Source organism: Callorhinchus milii, unplaced genomic scaffold (assembly GCF_018977255.1).
Source record: "Callorhinchus milii isolate IMCB2004 unplaced genomic scaffold, IMCB_Cmil_1.0 Scaffold2, whole genome shotgun sequence".
NCBI lineage: Eukaryota > Metazoa > Chordata > Chondrichthyes > Chimaeriformes > Callorhinchidae > Callorhinchus > Callorhinchus milii.
In genome coordinates, this window is record NW_024704743.1 from 494290 (window position 1) to 514378 (window position 20089).

The following is a 20089-nucleotide window of genomic DNA, read 5'->3' on the forward strand; positions in this document are numbered from 1 at the left end:
CGACTAATTACCGGGTTTCTACTTACTGCGAGGTAAACAGATAAATTGTTTACTACTCAGGAACTACCATCTGTCCTGATTAATATGCAGCTAAATTGGTCATTCACTTGCTTGGATCTTTGTGGGATAGTGTAACCCGGAAATTGGCTGTCATGTTTGCCTACAAATATACGGACACTATACTTAAGAATAATAACTTGATCACTCAATCCACGACTGTTTATGGGACACTGCTGTACGTAATTTCATGCTGCGTTTCACACAAAAAATACACAGTCAATTAATAATAAGTAATAATCCTTGCATTTGATATAGCGGTGAGATATAGTAATTCACTTCACAGTATAATCTGTGAAGCAATTTAAGATGTCTCAACGATGTGATAAGGCCCCATATCAAATGTAAGGAATATTATTATTATTAACAATAATTAGTAATGAGCCCTTTGAGACTTTTTAATTGGTGAATCACTATCAAAACCAAGGATTTTTTTGTAAAAAAAAGTAATCTGTGCTGAACCTACTCGTGTTTATCACGGCCTTCCTGTAATAGGGTTTCCCAAACTGAACACAATATCCTAATTCAGTTAACATTCATATCAGCATCTCTGCAGTATAAGCACTTGTGTGAAACTAGTGTTGGAAATCCACCTATCCACTTAGTCTTCTGATAACAGATACTTTGCTCATATCAAGTTTCCCTCATCTTCTGATGGACAACCTGCACACCACTTTGCTGTGCATGTAATGTAAGTGGAGTGACCGCAGATCATATCAACGCAATGTCCATCCTGAGTTGAATGGCTGAAACCTGTGTGAGTTTTGTAAGAAGATTGACTAACTGGACCAATGTCACTCAAGTCAATCAGCACATTGTGGAACAATTAGAATCATCGAATCTTACAGCACTCGGCCCATTGAGCCTGTGCCGGCTATTTGAAAGAGCTACCAACTAGTCCCACTCCCTCCGCTCTTACCCCCATAGCCCTTCAAATTGTTCCTTTTTGAAGTACCTTTCCAATTCCCTTTTGAAAGTTATTATTGAATCTGCTTCCAGGCAGTGCATTCCAGATTGTAACAACTCTCTGGGTAAAAAAATCTCTCCTCTGGTTCTTTTGCCAATGATTTTAAATGTGTGAATTCTGGTTACTGACCCACCCACCAGAGGAAACAGTTTCTCCTTATTAATCTATCAAAACCCCTCATAATCCTCTATTAAATCTCCTCAACCTTCTCTACTCTAAGGAGAACAATCCCGGCTTCTCTAGTCTTTCCGCATAACTGAAGTCCCTCATCCCGGGTATCATTCTGGTTAAAAAAAACAGTTGGTGATTAGTTCAGTTGGTGAAGCATTGAATGCCCCCAAGGAATAGTCCCACCAATATGGCCGTTGGTCATACTTGCCTGCGATGTTGCTGTGTTCCACTACTCCAGAACTTCTAGAACTCCCTGTGTCAATCCCTCTTCCTTGCCTATCCTTTCTTTGCCCATCTCGAGATAGCATCTGAAGCACGCTTGGAGTTAGTTGATGGATATTTTAGCTTGGGAGACCAGCGTGGAAGTGATTGTGCAAGGGCAGGCGGAGAAACATTTAGATGAGGCGGTGAATTGGGTTGGAATTGGAATCGGGAGTCACAATTTATGTCACCTCTTATCTTAAGTGGCGCCTTCACTTTACCCTGTTTGTTAGTTCCCTCTATAAATATAGTTCACTGCAGTCTTATGCAACTATAAGACTGTCTGTAGTTCTCTCAGGCTAGCACCTGTCTGGGAATCACAGAGAGGGAAAAACAGCTGATTCATAATTCTGAAAACTTCGGTTAAACAGGTATTGTGGAGAACAGTGATAGGGAACATCTGGAGGCAGTGCCTTATTCCAGGTAACGTAAACCTGTCTGAACACCCTCTCACAGAAAACAGGTTATTGGCAATATAAGTTTATAAAATATCGAGTCTTACAGTGTAGCAAGCGAGAGGACCTAATGTGTCACCACCACGTGCTCAATCAATAGCACATTATCACATCAATGAGACATCTCAAAGCGCATCACAGAATATTGCAAAGTGAATTGACTGTATATTTAGTGGGTGAAACGTGGCAGCCAATTGCACATAGCAGCGTACAACGTGACCTTTAAGACTTACTCTTAGTTACATAAGACTCCATTGAGTCTTTACTCCCTATATTTTCTGTGTCAAGCATATGGCAAAACACACAACAGTCCTGTCGAATCTCATGTACAGCATTTCCTGTGACAGCTTTCTTTAGTATAAAAGTCATGTTCTGTATGACTAAAAAAAAGGTTTGTTTAACATGTTAAATGAGGTTCCTGGTTTGGGAAAATAAATCATATACGTTGCATAATCCTGTCATACCGATCAAACAAATAAATTAATAATAATAATTTGGTCGCTCAGTCCACGACTGTTTGTGCCACACTGCTGGGCTCAATTGACCCCTCTCTCCTCATCCTCTCCCCCCCTCTCTTTCCTCTCCCCCCCTCTCTCTCTTCTCCCCCCCTTCTCCTAACTCTCCCCCCCGTCTCTCTCTCTCCCCCCCTTCTCCTGACTCTCCCCCCCTCTCCTCTCCCCCCCTTCTCCTGACTCTGTCCCCCCCTCTCTCTCTCCCCCCTTCTCCTGACTCTCCCCCCCCCTCTCTCTCTCCCCCCTTCTCCTGACTCTCTCCCCTCCATTCTCTCTCCCCCTCTTTCCCCCCTTCTCCTGACTCTCCCCCTCTCTCTCCCCACCCCCACACACTCTGCTCAGTTATACCATTTTTCTTTTCGGTTTTCTGTCTGGGTTTTACCTCAACTTCTCTCTTCTGTTGCCTTTCGTTTTCCTTTGATGAAGGAAATGAGGTTTAAAATAATAATTTCAGCAATTAATCTGGAGAGAAATGAGAGAGAGAGAGTGTGGTGGGGGGGGGGGGTTGTATTTCAAGATTGTTCCAACTTTTCTTGGTTCTGCCAATATTTTTATTTTGCCCCAAAACTTCTCTCTTTCTTCTGAAATGAGGTTGAAAATAATAATAATTTTTTTTAGCTATAAAATAATGTAAAGTGCATTAATCTAGAGAGCAAATGGAGGGGGGGAGGGAGGGAGGGGGCTGTTTATATTGTAAAACCTGGGCCCCCCTCTCTCTCTCTCTTTCAGCTCTACTCACTTTTACTATTTTCTGCTTTATTTTACCGAAACTTCTCTCTTCTTAAGGAAATTAAGTTGAACATAAACTTTCAGATGTAGGGGCGGAGGGGTGGGGGTTGTTTATGTGTCAGAGTACTTTTTTTAAAAAAAAAACTCGACTGATGTTGTTATTTCCATTTTCTGTCATACTTTGGCTAAAGGTCTCTCGTTTTTTTGGGTTGAAAAAAGGAAATTAAGTTTAAAATGAACTTCCACAAATCACTCTTCAGAGAGTGCGAAGTGAAAGAGAGAGAGAGAGAGAGAGAAATGAGGATTGTGTGTCACACATATACCCCCCATCCTCTCTCAACTCTGTTGAGCCATTATTTCTGTTTTCTGCCCTTAATTTCGGAGTTAAGGTTCAAAATAAACTTTTTAACCAATTAACCCAGAGACAGAGAGCGTGAGAGGGGGGGGAGAGAGATGGGGGTCGTGTGTGCGTTTAAACGTCAGGTCAGATACAACTCTGTTGTGTTGTGTTGTGCCATTGTTTTTTTTTGTGTGTGTGTGTATTTTCTCATTTGAGAGAGAAAGTGAATCGCAATCTTGTGCATTGATTCATAATGTTATAAAGTTAACAGAAAAAGACCTGCGAGGAAGCAGAGCTCCGAGTTGGGAAAAAATTGGAGCTCAGTTCTTCCCTCATGTCTCGACCTGTACAGTGTTTTTTTTTCTCTCTCTCTCCTTCTTTTATTTTTTTTTTTAGCGTTTCAGTGAATAAGGTTTGACACGAACTTCTCCACATGAGCTTTCGAAAAGCAATGCGTTTGCTTACAGGTGTGGGGTCTTGTTGGTCTCTCAACCCACTCTTTTTCCAATTATTTTTATTTTCGACCCGTTTTAAAGGTCACATTTTAAATGAACTTAATGGAATAATAGTACGTGCAATAATAGTTAATAGAGAGGGAGATGAGGGAGCAGTTTCACTCAAGGTTTTCTGAGTTTTTTTCCCCCCTCTCCTGTGTGTTTTTTTCTGACTTGTTTAAGGCAGTCAGATTTAAACAAGAAATACTACCATAGTTTTATACACGTTTTAATAATATTGAACTGGATTATAGAGCGGTTTAAAAAAAAAATCAGGTCAGGTTTTGGAGCTTTTAGGAGTATTTTTTTTCCCCTTATTTAAGAAAAAAAACAAAAAAAAACTTCAGCAAAATGAATTACAATACAAATATTTTTTTCCAGTGAGAGAGGGGGAGAGAGAAAGAGAAAGTTGGGGCTTCTGAGTTTTAATGAAGTTCTCCCATTCTTTTTTTTTTGGTTTAAAAAAAATATATTTTTTCCTTCGGAGGGAATCGAATCGAAGAAAGAAAAGCGAGAATTAAATAGAAATTTTTTTTTTTAAAAAAATGTACTCGTGGGGTGTAACGTGTGTGTGTGTGTTGATACGAACCCTCTTCCTCCCCCTAACTTTTTTTTATGGAGTTTGGAAAGAAAAATGATTGGGGGGTTTTTGTGTTTTAAGAAAAAAAGAGAGAGAGTTCGGGACTTGGGGCAAAATCTGTCATCTGAGGAATCTTAATAACATTGCACTCGGTTCGCGAGAGAGACCCCCACAAAAGGAACGAAACGCCCCTCTTTTTTTTTCTGTGCAAAAAAAAAACCACACACACACACACAACACACGCACACAACAACACACACAACACCAGGAAATGTAACCCTCTAAAAAAAGCTGTTTGGAATTAGAGACGAGTGCTCTCTGTTTGGAAGTGCGTGTGTTTCGATTCCAAACCGTTTGCGAGAGGGGCTCGGACCGATTTTTTTATTTATATATATATATATAAATATATATCATATATATATAAATATATATCATATATATATTTGTAGTTAAAGTACTGTAACACTGCAGGAGAGAGAGAGGGGTGGGGGGGGGGGGAACGTTGCCCGTCTGAGGTCCCTTTAGAAAAAACACTTTATTATTATTATTTCTGTGTGTGAGCAGTTGTGCAAATACGCTTTTTTTTTCCCCTTAAATTCTTTCCTGTCGTGGTGGTGGTGGTGGTGGTGTTGGTGATTTTGTGCAATTCCATTGCATTCGGGGTTGCAGTTCCTCAGCTGTAACTGGGGGCCCTGTAGGGAAAAGTAAGACGTTTCAGACCAAGACACAAGTACTTACTCTCTCAAAACACGTGTGGTCCTGGGGAAAAAAATGGAATTATTAAATATCGACGCGTTAATACTTGTGTTTTTTTTTAAAAAAAACAACAAGTCTTGTCCTAGACAGCAGTGGGGGGGGGGGGGAATAGATTAATATCTATCCTCTTTGCCATATGTTCTCTGATCTCTCAAATAAAATGGTTCGTTTCAAAAATAGCGACACATGTCATCACATGAAAACATTTACCCACACGAAGGGGAGGGAGGGGGGGGGGTTTCTGATCGTACTGAAGGCGTGTTATTTGTATACACTTTCATTTTTAAATCCCCCCCCCACACCCTCTCCAGCCTTTTCTAGTATTTTCCTATCTTTCTTTTATAGCAATCGCTTTCTCGCGCGTAAACCGGAGGGTTGTAGCCGGTCTGGTTTCGGTTTAACTTTTCTAAATGGTTCTCTTTGTCCCATTTTTTTTTTATTGTTTTCGTGTGTTTTTGAAGGTTTTATAATAAAGCGAGACTTAGCCCTTGTGGAGGTGGAACGCATTACGCTCTGTGATGTGGACTGGCAATGGTAACTCTTGTTTTGCTTTGCAGCAGAAGTTAACAGTAAAATTTTTATAACCACGTGAATGCTTCAGCTTGATTATAAGCCCGAGCGTTTTAGCTTAGGGTTTCGGCGCTTGACCTTACAGCGGGGCGATGTTGAACGGGTATTATTAGGAAGTCTACCTCGCGAAAGCTCACCGCCTTAGACGGGCGAAATGAAACTTTTTTTTCTCTCTCGTTGCGCCGTTGCTTTTCCTTCCTCTCCCGATTTTCTCCTCTCCTTTCTGTCGCTTTCTTAAGATGCTGTTTCGCGTCCTGACTGCCGTCTGTCTGGTCCCTTGCCCATATATGAATGTGTCTGGCCAGTCAGTTTTGGCAGGCGGTGCGATCACAGTGCTGGTGGGAGTTGGGGGCAATCCAGCTGAATCCTATTACTGTCCTTAGAAGATCTCCACTATGCATTCTTTCCAGCAAAGGTCACTAGATCACAATCACAAACAGAATCCTGGGCTGATTTATATTTTTTATTCCCCCACCCCCACCCCCTCTTCCCGTAGTCTGAGCTGTAGTTTAAATGCTCCAAGACACTGCCTCGGGTGAAGGGCGCTATATAAATCCAATGTCTGCTGTTGTCTCCGATGCCATTTGTAGGGTCTCCGACTGCAAATGAAATCGAGGACCTCAATACAGGACAAATTCCATTTGTACAGCGCCTTTCCCATGAGGATGTCCCAAAGCGGTGAACAGATGTTCGAACGTGTGACTTTCTTTTCTTATTGGTTGGTGCAGTGTGGTCCAACTGGCTGCCGGTGGGCCTCATCCGGCCCGGGGAATCATTTCAAGTGGCCCGCAAATCATTTCCCACATCACTATCTGACGAGCAGATACAAGCGACGCGCACGCAGGCTAATCAGGTCACTGGGGTCTCTAAAGGCCAGCATCCGGCCCTCGGCAGCCAAAAAGTTGGACCACGCTGAGTTAGTGTGTGGCGATGGCTGTTGATAGGCATTGGTGGAGCGGCAACAGATTTTCTGGCAGCAGCTTTATGACAGATGTTTTACAATGGTACTAAAGCAAGTCTTAAAAGGAACCCATCATCTGAACAGCAATTAAGAATAAAACTGTCCCTCACCTGTCAGTGCTGTGACTATAACACTGCACTGTTCAGTGTGATGACATCCTCCCTGTATATCAGTGAAGACGTGAAGGTGAGCCACGTAAATGCATCCCGGTCGTCGTAAAAAAATAATCTGTGAAATTATTTCTCTCCCTTTGTGGTAACCGACGTGGTTGTTGATGCTACAGTGGAAACGTCGCAAGGTTTCTGCGGCACACCGCGGTTGCCATCGGACTTCCAAGCCCATACGCTGTTAAACCCTGAAATTGGCGATGGAGTCCTGTAGTAATAATTTGGTCGCTCCATCCACGACTGTTTGTGGGGTGCACTGCCGTATGCACTTGGCTGCCCCGGTTTGCCCCGCAAAACGTGCCGTGGATTCACCTTATATTGAGTATATTCTGCGAAGTGCTTTGGGACGCCTCGGCGAATGCAGAAAAAGGGAATCGCGCCAAAGATGCAAGCGAAATCAATCCGAATTTGGGCAGCAACACTGGAATTAGGGGGAGGGCCCATTAATACCCAAGTATGCAGCTCTCCGCACTTTTAAACGTCTGTGGGTTTTAGCCTGTTTGGCCTTTTGGGACGTAATTCACTCAAGTTTCACTCATCACTTGTGGTCGTCCAACTTTCTCATGGTTACTGGCAAACATTAATCTCTTTATAATGATGTGCTGGACATACAGTCCACAATGTATCAGGTTCCTATCTCATTCTGTGCTGAGTTCGCTGATCTTAGCTGCTGACCTCAATGTCATTGTGTAAGAGAGGGAGAGGAGGGGGGGGGGACGCGAAGGGGAAGAACAAGTCCGGGTTCTTTCTCCGGATTGCTAACCAGATACGAACCCTGCGAGTGTGTGTGCGCGCGCGCGCGTTTGTGTTGTGTTTGGATGTCGGGCGAGGACGTGATTAGGATTTTCCCTGTGGTGAAACGTCCTGCCAACTCTTGACTGTCGGACTTCATGCACAACGGGTGTCAGCATCTGAAGCAAAATGCACTTATATAAGAGCGGGGGGTGGGGGTGGGAAAAAAATGGCAGGTCTTGTTCTAACTGGTGCTCGGTTCTGCCTAAGTGCAGGGAAATTGCTGTGTTTGGGTGGAATACATAGGTAGAACCCTGCCTGGTTTGGGCATTATTTTGCGTGAGTCAGACCCTCGACCAAAACATTTTTATCGGTGCACGTTCAGTGTAAATGCAGCGTGGGTACATCGCAGCCTGTTGAGTTATTGGAGAATCTTGTCACATCAAGACCCAAGTGCAATAAGCTTCTTAACGTCCCCAGTTCTCAAAGTAAGTTCAAGGCTGTGCGCAATTGGCTGCCGCGTTCGCCCACAAATATACAGTCAATTCACTTTACAGTGTGTTCTGTGAAGCGCTTTGGGACGTCCTCCCGACGTGAAAAGCGCTATATCAAATGCAAGGATTATTATTATTATTATTATTATAAGGCTACAAGTTAATCCTTTGGCGTTCAGTAATGTAAGGCATTTAATTCACTTGTCCAGGTTCCCGCGTTAGTCTGTAAAGCTTCCACGGTGTAATCTTGGGGGTTGGGGGGAGGTAAGCGGGGTCTCCTTGGAGCCGAACTGGCTCCAAGATGCCGTGTTCGGCGGCAGAACGTCAGGGCTCGTCACGCTCAGCTCCCGTTAACCCTGCAATCCAAAGCCTTAACCGACAGGGTGGTCCGAGCTGGGCAAGCAGCAGGAACGCTTGCCAGGCAGTGATATGAATGGCAAGCTGTGTGGTTTCAGCTGGTTAGACTCCAGCAGTTACCCCAACGCACTCTTGCCAACCTGCACCTAATACTTTCCGGAATTGGGTAAGCAGGGGGCGTTCATCCAGGGGGTGAGAGAGAGAGAGAGAGAGAGAGCGCATTCCAATAAACATCTCTGGGATTTTGATGTGTAGGTGGATGCGTGGAACTCTTGTTTGGCTTAATCATAGGGTTTCTGCATGTGTCAAAAAAAATCCATTCTGCATTTTGCTCATGCAAAGCCGGTCCCACCCCTTCACGCACTCGCACACGTTTCTATTTTGTTGTGAATTACGTGTCATAATCTTGAGATTTGCTTCTCACTTGGGCCATTTTGCCGACAAAATACGCAGTCAACCCACTTTACAGTATATCCTGTGTCGCGCTTTGAGACGTCTCAATGACGCGATAAGGCGCGATATCAAACGTCAAAATTCTTGGGCCTGCTGCTGTGTAAACTATTCTCTGAACGAATTCACCTTTTGCTTGCAAAAATAAGGTTGAACATAGTTAGAATGCTGTGTGCAAATTCACAGCTGTATTCACCTACAAAATGTATAGTCTCCACATTTCCAGTAAATTTAGTGAAACACTTGTGACACAGCTTCCTGACGTGAAAGGCTCTATATCAGTCGATTTTTATTGAACTGCACGGTGGTGGAGTGGAGCCAAGCGAGGATGGGTGTGTGGCTCTCGGAGCTGTGTGTGTGGATGGTATATAACCTTTGGAAGGAAGAGCGGCAAACAAGCCCGAAGGTCATTTTGCCTATTGTGTCGGTGTGGTAGCTCCCCACTGGATCTGTGCACTTTAAACCCATATCAAGTAAAGGTCGCTTCTCCCCAAAAAATCTGCATAAGATCACGATTTAGTCACGTGTGAAATGTTTACCAATTTGTATTTGCTTCGAGCTGACATCTAACAGTGGAATCAATGATTAGTTTTTTTTTACTTGGAGATGCTTAACTAGGGTTGGGTCGTGTCTAGTGACGAATTGGATTTGTAGACGCACATCGAAGGATGTCTGTTATGTATTTTCTAGGATTCGTTGTTCAATTCATTTTATAAATTCAGCTCATTCCCAATTGTGAACAAATTACATTTAAAAAAAAAACCTCACGAGGGAATTAGTGTAACTTTTGAATTATACAAACATTTGGTTGATTTGTATCGGTAGAGCCGTAGCATAGAAACCATGAAACAGAGCAAAATTAATTCATCCCGTACCTCTTCAAGCCCATCTCTCTCATGCCGCCTCCGCCACCCTAGTCGACGGGGAACTCCGCAGCCCAACAACGCTGAGTGCAAATCATTCCTTCTTATTTGACCTTTCGCTGTTCTTGTGGCTTTCATAACTATGTTCCCCTAGTCCCCTTCTCCCCTAGAAATAACTACTCTATTGTTGAGACATCTCAAAGCGCTAATCAGGAAGTTCCTCTTTAAATTTAATTTTAAGTGTTTGCGTTTTTGAAGAAAGCTTCGTGTTTTAGGGTTTTCTAACTCTGCAGCAATAAACAACAACAACTTGAATTTACACAGCGCCCTTCGTGCGGGGTAGTGTCCTGGAGCGCTTGAGCAAAAGCAGTTTTGTGAAAAAAAATCCACTCTAGCAACGAATGACATTTGTGTTGCGCCCTTCATGTCGGGCGGACATCCCAAGGTCCTGGACATTCAGGGATTTGGACCCGATCGGGGGAGCACTTTAATATAAAGAATACCAACTTTGTTTTAAGTCCCACTAATTAAGCTCCATGATAAAGGGACTTGTATCTAGACTTTATTTCCTCTTTAAGCTTGTTGTGGAATGTAAGCTTTTACAACGTATTGTTGCCTCGGCTCTTGATTATAATAATCCAGCCACTAACTACCCACAACAAGATGTTTCATAACGTCAAAGAACTTGTGTTTATTTCTGCCTGGCTTTTCAAACCGGACCTGGTTTCATCTGAATTGGCACGTTTATATGAAAGGAGAGATTCATATCGCTATTAGTTTCCCATCCTCCTGACTTTCTACACTTTAGAAATGGTTTGTTAAGTACTGTCTGGAGTAGACATTCTGTCCGGAATTAAATGCCCCGTCAGCAAAATCAGTAGGTTCTTCCCCGTCTTTGTGGGTGGTAAAATGTGGGATCCTTTGCCGCAAACCGTTGTCAAAAGCGGAATCGACAAATTCTTGAATTGCTCGATGAGCTGGATTGTTCGATTGATACGAGGAATGAGCAGCAAATGAGTTGTCTCGGCGTAGACCCGATGGGATGAATGGTCCAATTCTGTTCGGGGAGATGCTTTGATGTCTCTTTTTAAAAAAAAAGGAGAGATTGAACTGAGAGTTTTGAAGCGAAAATAAGGAACCAAAAAGCCATATGTGAGATATCAGTAGATATCTGCCGTTTCCACTGTTTACAATTGTGTGATGATTGGAGCGTGCACAATTTCTCAAATAAATAGGCATCGGGTGTTAGGGTAGAGAAGTTGGTGGCCTCTGGGTCATGAGGTTGTGGATTCAAGTTCCACTTTGGCACATGGAGTCACATAGTCGAGGTTGCCGCTCCAATGCAGTGTTGCAAGCACTGCCCGTCAATAATAATAATCCTTGCATTTGATATAGCGCCTTAGCACGTCGTTGAGACGTCTCGAAGCGCTTCACAATATACTGTAAGTTGAATTGACGGGTGAAACACAGCAACCAGTTGTGCACAGTAGTGTCAACAGTCACATTAGGGAAAAAAAGGTCATTTACCTTCTGGCTGTTTACGAGACATGACTATGTGCAAATTGGTTGCTGCATTGACCTCCAAGTACTGTATAGTCACTTTACACAAGCTTTTAAGATGTTTTGATGTGATATATGGGATTGTTGGCAGGATAGAAAGGGAAACGTGCGTTCTGAAGCTCTATAATTCTTCCATATAAATGTGCCGTGTATTTGATCAAGCTTTGATTGTCCCTGACACTTTGAATGGTTTTTATAAATAGCTATACTGAATATTGTCTTAATCCACTCTGCATTACGTGGGCCGTGATAGATGATCTCCAAGCTTACACTTGAGCTATTTTTTGCCTTGGGTTCAAGATCAGCATCCCATCTTTCAGCCATGTGTTACAAAAGCCACGTGGCTGGCTGGCCCTCCCCGACTTTGTTCAGATCCTCATCCTAATATTCTGCCCGCCATTTTGATGAGATTTCATCAGATTAATATCGCGGCTCCACTGCCTCGGCTGTGTATGATTTTGAAAGCTTTTGGGCAAAGGGTGATTTCGTTAACGCTGATCGCGTCCTATAATATTTAATCTGTGATTTACCTCTTCATTGCTCTCTTTTCCCCCCCCCCCCCCCGGCAACACATAGACGCACTTGCTATGCAAATCTTTCTACTCCACTGCTCTCCAGACATATGTAGAGATCTGAGAACTGTTGTGATGTAGGGAATCCCCCTTGTTGTTGTTCTGATACACACAGAAACCCGGGCCTGCCCGCCCTGCCATCGGCAGTCATGCCTTCATTCCGTTCACCTCGCCCTTTCCCGTACCTCCTTTCTCTTTGACCATATCTTCGGTCATCTTTCCACCCCCCCCACCCCCCCCCCCCCGGCCCACATCACTCCTGAATCCAACCCCCAGCTCGGGTGCAAACCTTCGATTGTCCAGCACCTTGGCATTTCCTCCCAACCTGTACAATCTGTTGTTGTTGTTGTTGTTGTTGTTGTTTTGGCGATGGTGGTGTAATTACATTCTGCCAATCTGACTACAATCTGATTTCAAGTTCATGCGATCACAATCACTTCTGATGGGGGGACGTCTGAGTCCATTGGAGAAAATCCTCCAGGTTTGTGAAGGGTATTCTGCCTTTCTCCTCTAAAAGTTTCTCCTCTTTTGCATATGCCCAATAGGACCGTGTATCCCAGTGAGCTTGAAGTTCCTGGGTTGAAGCCCAGTCTGGCACTCCGGGTCTCCTCTGCTTGTTCGGTTAAAGTTATTTTCTAGAATACTTTAGTCACCTATTGGCCAGTTGTGGAACTCTGTCACACACACACACGTGCCTGTAAATAGTCATTACACTTGATATCAATTACATGGGAAGCTTTTCCAAGACATTTCAACATCATAGACACTTATCAGGTGAAAGCTTTATAATGCAGGAGTGAGCACGAAGACAACTCAAGCAGCTTCAGACCGATGTTGGGAATCTCCAAACAGGGAGGAAAGGAAAGGAGGGCGAATTGAAGAGTGTTGGTCGAACTCTCAAATTTCAAGACGATTTTGAAAGCAGAGAGTAGGGAAGGGATTTTGCTGATTCCAGAAAGTGGTTGAAAGGTTGGGGCTGGCTGTCCGTGGTGGGCCTGAGCGGAAGAGTGAGGAATGAGCTTCAGACCATTTAGTACCAGCAGCTCATCAGACTCGTGTCAAGGCAGTGTGCTGTAAGGTACTAACTAACTAGTTTAAGAATGAGAAAGGCTGCTGTAACTTATTCCAATGTTGCTTTAAGTGGCACACAGTCAACAGAATAATAGTTTTTTTTAAGTGGTTGAGTGGCTCGCATGAGACACACCAAACTTTTCCCACTTTAAAATTACAGCTCCCTTCTTTAAAAGCTGCGGTTGATATCAGTCAGTCTGCTTCGAATTATGACAGTCTTAATGCGTCGGCTGCGATATGATTTTCTGTAGCCCGAGTCCCAGTTCTTGCATCAAGACAAGCTCATCGAAGGCCTATTTGCTCTTTATATTAATAATAATAATAATAATTCTTATATTTGATATAATGCCTCAACATATCATTGAGACATCTTAAAGTGCTTTGCAAAATATTCTGTAAAGTGACGGTGTATTTTGTGGGATAATTGCGCCCGGCAATGTGGATCGAGTCTTTTCAGGAAAAGTCGTAAATTTTTATAAAAGGAACAACGTTCAACCAAAATAGCAATTCACCTCATTAAAGTAATTTGGCAATTGATTAATTGTTTTGTTTAAACAACCACGGCTGCTGGAAGAGACTATAATGGCTATTTAGCATCACAATCAATAGTTTGCATCTTTAGTCCATGGATAATAATCCTTGCATTTGATATAGCGCCTTATCGCGTCATTGGGATGTTTCAAAGCGCTTGACAGAATATATTGCAAAGTGAATTGACTATATATTCTGTGGGCGAAACGTGCAGCCGATTGCGCACAGATGCTGGCATAAAGGTTTTGCATTAGGTAGTTTCGATACCTTTTAAGTGCTAGGGGAATTGTCTGATGTTTCAAAACAATTTAGACTGGGCTCGAGAGGGTAAAATTACACAGCAGTTTTACATCTTTTTAGCGCTCGGATTAATCTTTTCTTTTCTTGACTCTCTCAACCCTTTCTCTTGCTATTAGGATTTGCATGTTTTGATTGTCATGGTCAAAGATGCTACTCATAACTAAATCCAGAATGTCAGTCCACTGGCGTCCACACATGCACGTTTCCCGCAGGGCTCAATAAATAAAATATCAGTCGATTGGAGGATTGCTTTCCATTCCAGCGGTAATAATCCCCTTTTTTAAAAAAAAATAATAATTTGGTCACTCACTTCACGGCTGTATGTGGGGCACTGTGTGCGATTGACTGAAATAATAATCCGTGCAACGTATGTCATGGAGACCTCTCGAAGCGCTTCACAGAATATACTGTAAAGTGTAGTGACTGCATTTTGTGGCCGAAATGCGGCAGACATTTGGGCACAGCAGTGTCCAACGAACAGCAGGGTTTGAGTGACCATATTTTTTATTTTATAGTTTATTTTAAAAGGGATTATTACCCCTGGAAAGCGATCCGTCAGTTGACTAACAACCGAGTTCCTACTTACTGCTAGGTAAACGTGGGTGTGGGTGGGTGGGTGGGGAGGTGGAGTAAGGACACTTTCCATGTTTCGCCCCAAAAATATTGAGTCAATTCACTTTACAGTATATTCCGTGAAGGGCTTTGAGACCGAGTGATGAGATGCTATATCAAACGCTGCCGTTATTATAATTTGATTTGCGAGCTGATTTGGCCTGCCTGAACTTGGAGTGTCGAAAGTGACAGCGTCTCTAATGAAATCTAACTGAGATCATCGCACATTGGGTCCCTCGTGGCTCAGTTACCCATCAAATAAATGAATGAGTCACGGGAGGGGAGGGGGGATGATGGGGTGGCGGGAAAGAATATCACTCTGGCTTGATGCGATTCGCGAAAGCATCAACATTTTGAAGCCCATGAGCCGCGATAGTGCAATAGTTAATGCTCCAGTGTTTACTGAGTAGTATATGACTTCTTCCACAGGATTTGCCACATGGCAAGTTTCTAATCTTGGCTGTACGCAGGCAAGGGATGAAAATAACAGGGGAGTCCTCTGCTGTGGTTGCTGCGAGTGAGTAGCATTTGCAGTTGCTGAGTGTATGTCACCTGTCAGCGTCGCCACTAAAGCAACATATATAGTGTGTGCGTGGGGTGGGGGGGGTGGGGGGGATAGAGAGAGAGAGAGAGAGAGAGAGGGAACACAAAATGGCAGATTCCCAAACTCGACATTGTGGTGAGTGGATTGCATTTATTGCACGCTTTAAGCAGTTTACAGGCAATCAGTCGTCCGGCACTTTTAATAACAGAAGTTTAAAAGCATTCGTGGATGGCATGGCGCTCGCAGAAGAAAAGCAAAGTTGCCGTGCTGCCCGAGTTGCAGTTTCACAATCCGACATTTTCTAAATTACTGAGGCCATTGGTTAAATATTTTGCAGTGGGGCGTGTGCCTGGTGTGACATCTGCGTACGGATGTTGTCCAGTATGTTTAGCATAATGAAGCAGGAAGTGGGACTGGTGAGTTCCAACTTGTTTTGATCACATTTGTTGTCACGGAGCCAAAGAACTGTTGAATGCACCACATTTCAGTGTTGCGCTTTCATTTTACTGGGCGAACTAGCAAAGCTTAGTTAGTTAGTCAGACAGTCATTCTTTGCTTCTGGCTTCGACTGTCAGTTTCGTAACTTTGTTTTGTCTCTGAACAAACGAAGCCAGTTCATGACAAGATTTTGACTGATGGGTCATCAGCATCCCTCACAAAGGAATTAAAAGGGACCCACACAGGGTTTAGCTGATGCTGATTGCAGTACAGTTTCCAGTGTTAACTTGGGAACATAAAATACAGAATGAGGAAAATCCCGTATCCCACCAGACCATGATTAATAATCAATAATAATAATAATAATAATCCCTGCCTTTGATACAGCGTCTTATCACGCCGTAGAGACGTCCCAAAGCGCTTCACCGAATATACTGTAAAGTGAATTGACTGTATATTTTGTGGGTGAAACACAGCAGCCAATTGTGCACAGCAGCGTCCACAAACAGCTGTGGATTGAGTGATCAATTTATTTTTTTTAGAGCGGATTTTTACCTCCAGCGCTCAGCCAATTAACTAACAACTGGGTTCCCACTTACTGCTGGTAAACATAGCCGTGTGAAGTAGGGAATCTCGCCCTGCCGGGGAAATTGAACTCGGGTCCTCTCACTTGTGAAGCGAGCGCTCTCACCACTGAGCTACAGGACCATTGCTATAAACCAACAATACTCAGCTAAAAATATACTATATCTACTCTGCATGTTATTTCCTGTAATCAACTGCAGATTATCAGGGAAATTCACAGTGACTATAAATAGCATTAGCTTTTGGATGTGGATGCATCCATTTGTGTTGCAAAGGAAGTCAAAGTGGAATAAATGTGGAGTCCTCACCCACTCTGGCAAATGCATTATAAAATTAGCGGATGAACAGCTACGATTCCAAGGCGGAAATCTCATTTTGGGATGCTATAAACAGCTCGAGCTTTGCCCTTAGGGGCCAATAAATTATCGGAAGATCTTCATGAGATTACTGCCTCAATATCACTTGATCTGTTGCTTTCAAAACAACACGGGTGGGGTCGTGGGGGGTGGGTGGGGAGAGAAGTGACGTTTACACAATTTTACACAGGGCTGCCATTTTAAATGTGAGTGCCTGAATGAATTACAGTGTTATCCCCACACCAGCAGCCCGACCTGGTTTCCCGGGCAGCATGTTGAATGCTGACCACGCTGATGTTGACTAGGTGGGCCTGAGGTAACAGGCTGCATAAGGGAATCGATCGCTTGCGTGTTTTAATTGTAAAACGGGATAGAGGGAGACATTTTTACAAACCATATCCAAATCATTTCGCAGAAAAAAATATTTCTTTGTTTCAAAACAGGAGGGGGGGGCTAGACGGAGGGATGGAGGAAAAGTTTCCCTCTCTCCTCATTCATTTTAAATCCTTCTGTAATTGAATCACAATTGCGATGTATAATTCTGCCCTGTGTTAGGGCAGGGCATGTAGGGGAATATAGAAACAGAACCTTGAAGCCCAGAAGGAGGCCATTCGGCCCATCATGCCTGTGCCGGCTCTTTGAAAGAGTTGCTAACTAGTTCTCCTCCCCCACTCTTACCCCAAAGTCCGTCAATTTTCCTCGCTCCCTCCCTGTCCTCCTTCAAGGCCCAGCTCAAGACCCTACTCTTCGATCGCTCCCTCGGTCACCCTCTTACCCCCACCCTCCCTTCCAACCCTCCTGATACCAACCCCCAGCTCGGGTCCAAATCCCTGACTTTTGGACGTCCTCCCGACATGAAAGGCGTCGTATACAGATGTCATTTGTTATCAATTGAGAAGAGGCGATTTTTTTTAAAAAAAGTTTGCCTTTAGTAATTTAGGTTAAGCATTTACTTTACCTGTTTGTGTGGGTGCATTTATCATCAAATCTTGTCTTCTAACCTCATCGCATATGCAAGTGAGGCTTGTTTGCTTGTTCCCAAGGTTGCACAATTATTGCAAAATACTTATGAAATGTGAAGTGGGCAATCAAAGCTAACAAAAAAAATGTTTTCCCATGTTTTATGTCTTATTGTGCAGAAGGACAAATGAGGGCTGTTCAAGATTATACTTTTATTATACATTTAGGCATTTTTGTTTAAAGTTAAAGATGGTTGATGGACGTTCTACATCTCTTTCCTTTTTTTTCTCTCTCTCTCTCTCCCCCACCCTTCTTCCCGCCACCATTAGTTTTCCCTGGTGAAATATTTATCCCTGAGCTCATCGCAAAAGCTGACATTACTTCTGTAAATTATTTATTCCGCAGTAATGCACGTTACTGTGAAGGGTTTCACAAGATATTTTTGTCAGTCCGGAATGGCAGTGGCGAAGAATTTTCTTTCCACATCCTCTATCGGATGAAGATTACTAAAGTTTTATATCCTAGTACGGATTAAATATTAATCTTCATTGTGACAGATTCCCATCCATGCGATGAACATCGAACTTGAAGGAATTTGCGAGCTTAAGGTCATCTTTTATTTGTATGCGAAATCTCACAATTAATATATAATTTATATCACTAACATGCCTGAGTCTGGGCACTATTGACGCGGCTTTCATTTAGCTCTGCCGCTTTGGAACTCCTCCATCTCCGCGAAGAGCAATGCTGAGAACCACTACTTTCTCAGTTTATACTCAGTTCTGTGAAGTTGGTATTATCAGGAGACCAGAAACTATCTGGCAATAATAATAGTAATAGTAATCCTTGCATTTCCTTAGCAAGTCATTCAGACTTCTCACAGCTCACCACAGAATATATTGTAAAGTGAATTGACTGTGTATTTTGAGGGAGAAACGCGGCAGCCAATTGCGCACGGCGGCGTCCCCACAAACAGTTGAGTGACCAGACCAAAAAAAAACAATTTTTTTGAGGATTATTATCTCTGTAAAACAATCCGCCAAACGACGTACAACCAGAGTTCTTACTTACTGCTATGTAAATGGGTGTGAGGAACAAGGAAACTATCTAAGGTTTGGCCCTGCCCGGGAATTGAACCCAGGTCCTCTCACTTGCGAGGCGAGTGCTCTAACCACTACCCTACAGGACTCTCCATTTGTTCTCATGTGCATTTGCTGCTTTACAGAATGCAAATCGCAGACCCAGCGTCAGTAATCCTAATCATTGCATTTGATATAGTGCCTGTAAGGTTGCGGTTTTTCATAGCACCTCGGAAGAAAATGTTTGCAGTGATATGCAGGCAAACTCAGCAGATAAATCGTGCACAGCATTGTCCAACAACCATGAACAGTTTGATCTAGAGATTTATTGGCCAGAAACTCCCATCTCTTTTCACATGTTGTCATGAGATCTTTAAGCTCCACCTGAACCTTAGTTTAATGCCTCTTTCCAAATGCCATCAACAGCGCAGCATTCGGCCCGTTACTGCATTGGAGTGTGAGCTCAAGGTTCGATTATAGATTGAAACTACAATAACAACATTACATTTGTGTAGCGCCTTTCGCGTCGGAAGGATATCTCAAGGCACTGGACAGTCAGTGTTTTGGATCCGAGCTGGGGGTCGGGATCGGGGAGGGTGGAGGGCTGATGGGGGGGTGGGTGGGGGGAGGATGGAGATCGAAGGCCTTCAGATTCGGAGGTGAAAGTGCTAAGACAACAGCTATAGAAATAAAACAGGACTTGAATGACTTTGAACGAATCATTTGTTGTGTATTTTAGATGCAAGTGATTTGGAGTAGGTAAACTATTTACAGTGTTCATCTCCAAAACTGTAATCACTGAGCGCCAAGGGGCCTCTAGGTTTGTGCTGCTGATGGTATTTATTGCTCTCCATAACAGCATCCGACATTCGGTAGTTTTTAATGCTGAGGAGCGAGAAGTCCTGGGGTTCTGTAGTGCGGTGATTAGAGCACTGTGCACAATCGGCTGCCGTGTTTCTCCCACAAAATATATGAATTCATTTTGCAGCATATTCTGTGAATCACTTTGAGACGTCTCAACGACGTGATCAGGGGCTACATCAGGTGCAAGGATCGTTATTATTATTGAGTTTTCATAACACTATAAAAAAGCTTTAAGCATTATACAGGGTAAAGGATCATCCAGGAGCTAATTTGAAGGTGTGTCTGAAGCCTAAACTTGAATCTGCTGCTGCTCTGTTGACTTTTTATCGCTCCCTCGCGAAGTGGGTTAAGATGCACGTCTTGCGATGATGCGACCTGTTTCAACCTGGCTTGTGTAACGTGTTTAGAATTGATCAGACGTGAAATCAGCGTGTAGCCAGCACCAACTGTGCCTAATAACAACAGTTTATATTTAAATAGCGCCTTTCACAAATGGAGGAGATCGCTTAAATACTTCACACATCTGCCTGGGAGCCTAACGTCTGGGTAACGGGGAAGGGAAGCTTATAAGGGCAGTGTACCCACTCAGATTTCTTATCGAGTCAGGTCAATGATAGAATAAATTATCTCTGCTAGCCATTATTCACATCAACTACCTCCCACCACCACCACCAAATTACATTTGTATCGCGCCTTTCACG

At 43.3% G+C, this 20089-nt stretch overlaps 1 protein-coding gene across 3 annotated transcripts in view; it reads left to right on the forward strand.

Annotated features, from left to right (window-relative positions):
• Positions 1-5618: 5618 nt before the first annotated feature.
• Positions 5619-20089, forward strand: part of ctdspla (CTD (carboxy-terminal domain, RNA polymerase II, polypeptide A) small phosphatase-like a) — an 85267-nt gene continuing 70796 nt past the window's right edge. For 2 of the 3 annotated variants that reach the window (XM_042346226.1, XM_042346230.1), the window contains exon 1: positions 14853-15079. In XM_042346226.1, coding sequence (XP_042202160.1) covers positions 15040-15079 — 40 coding nt within the window. In that variant the 5' untranslated portion in view covers positions 14853-15039. Of the gene's footprint in view, positions 5857-14852; positions 15080-20089 lie in introns of those variants that run through there. The other variant, XM_042346228.1, reaches the window with a different exon arrangement.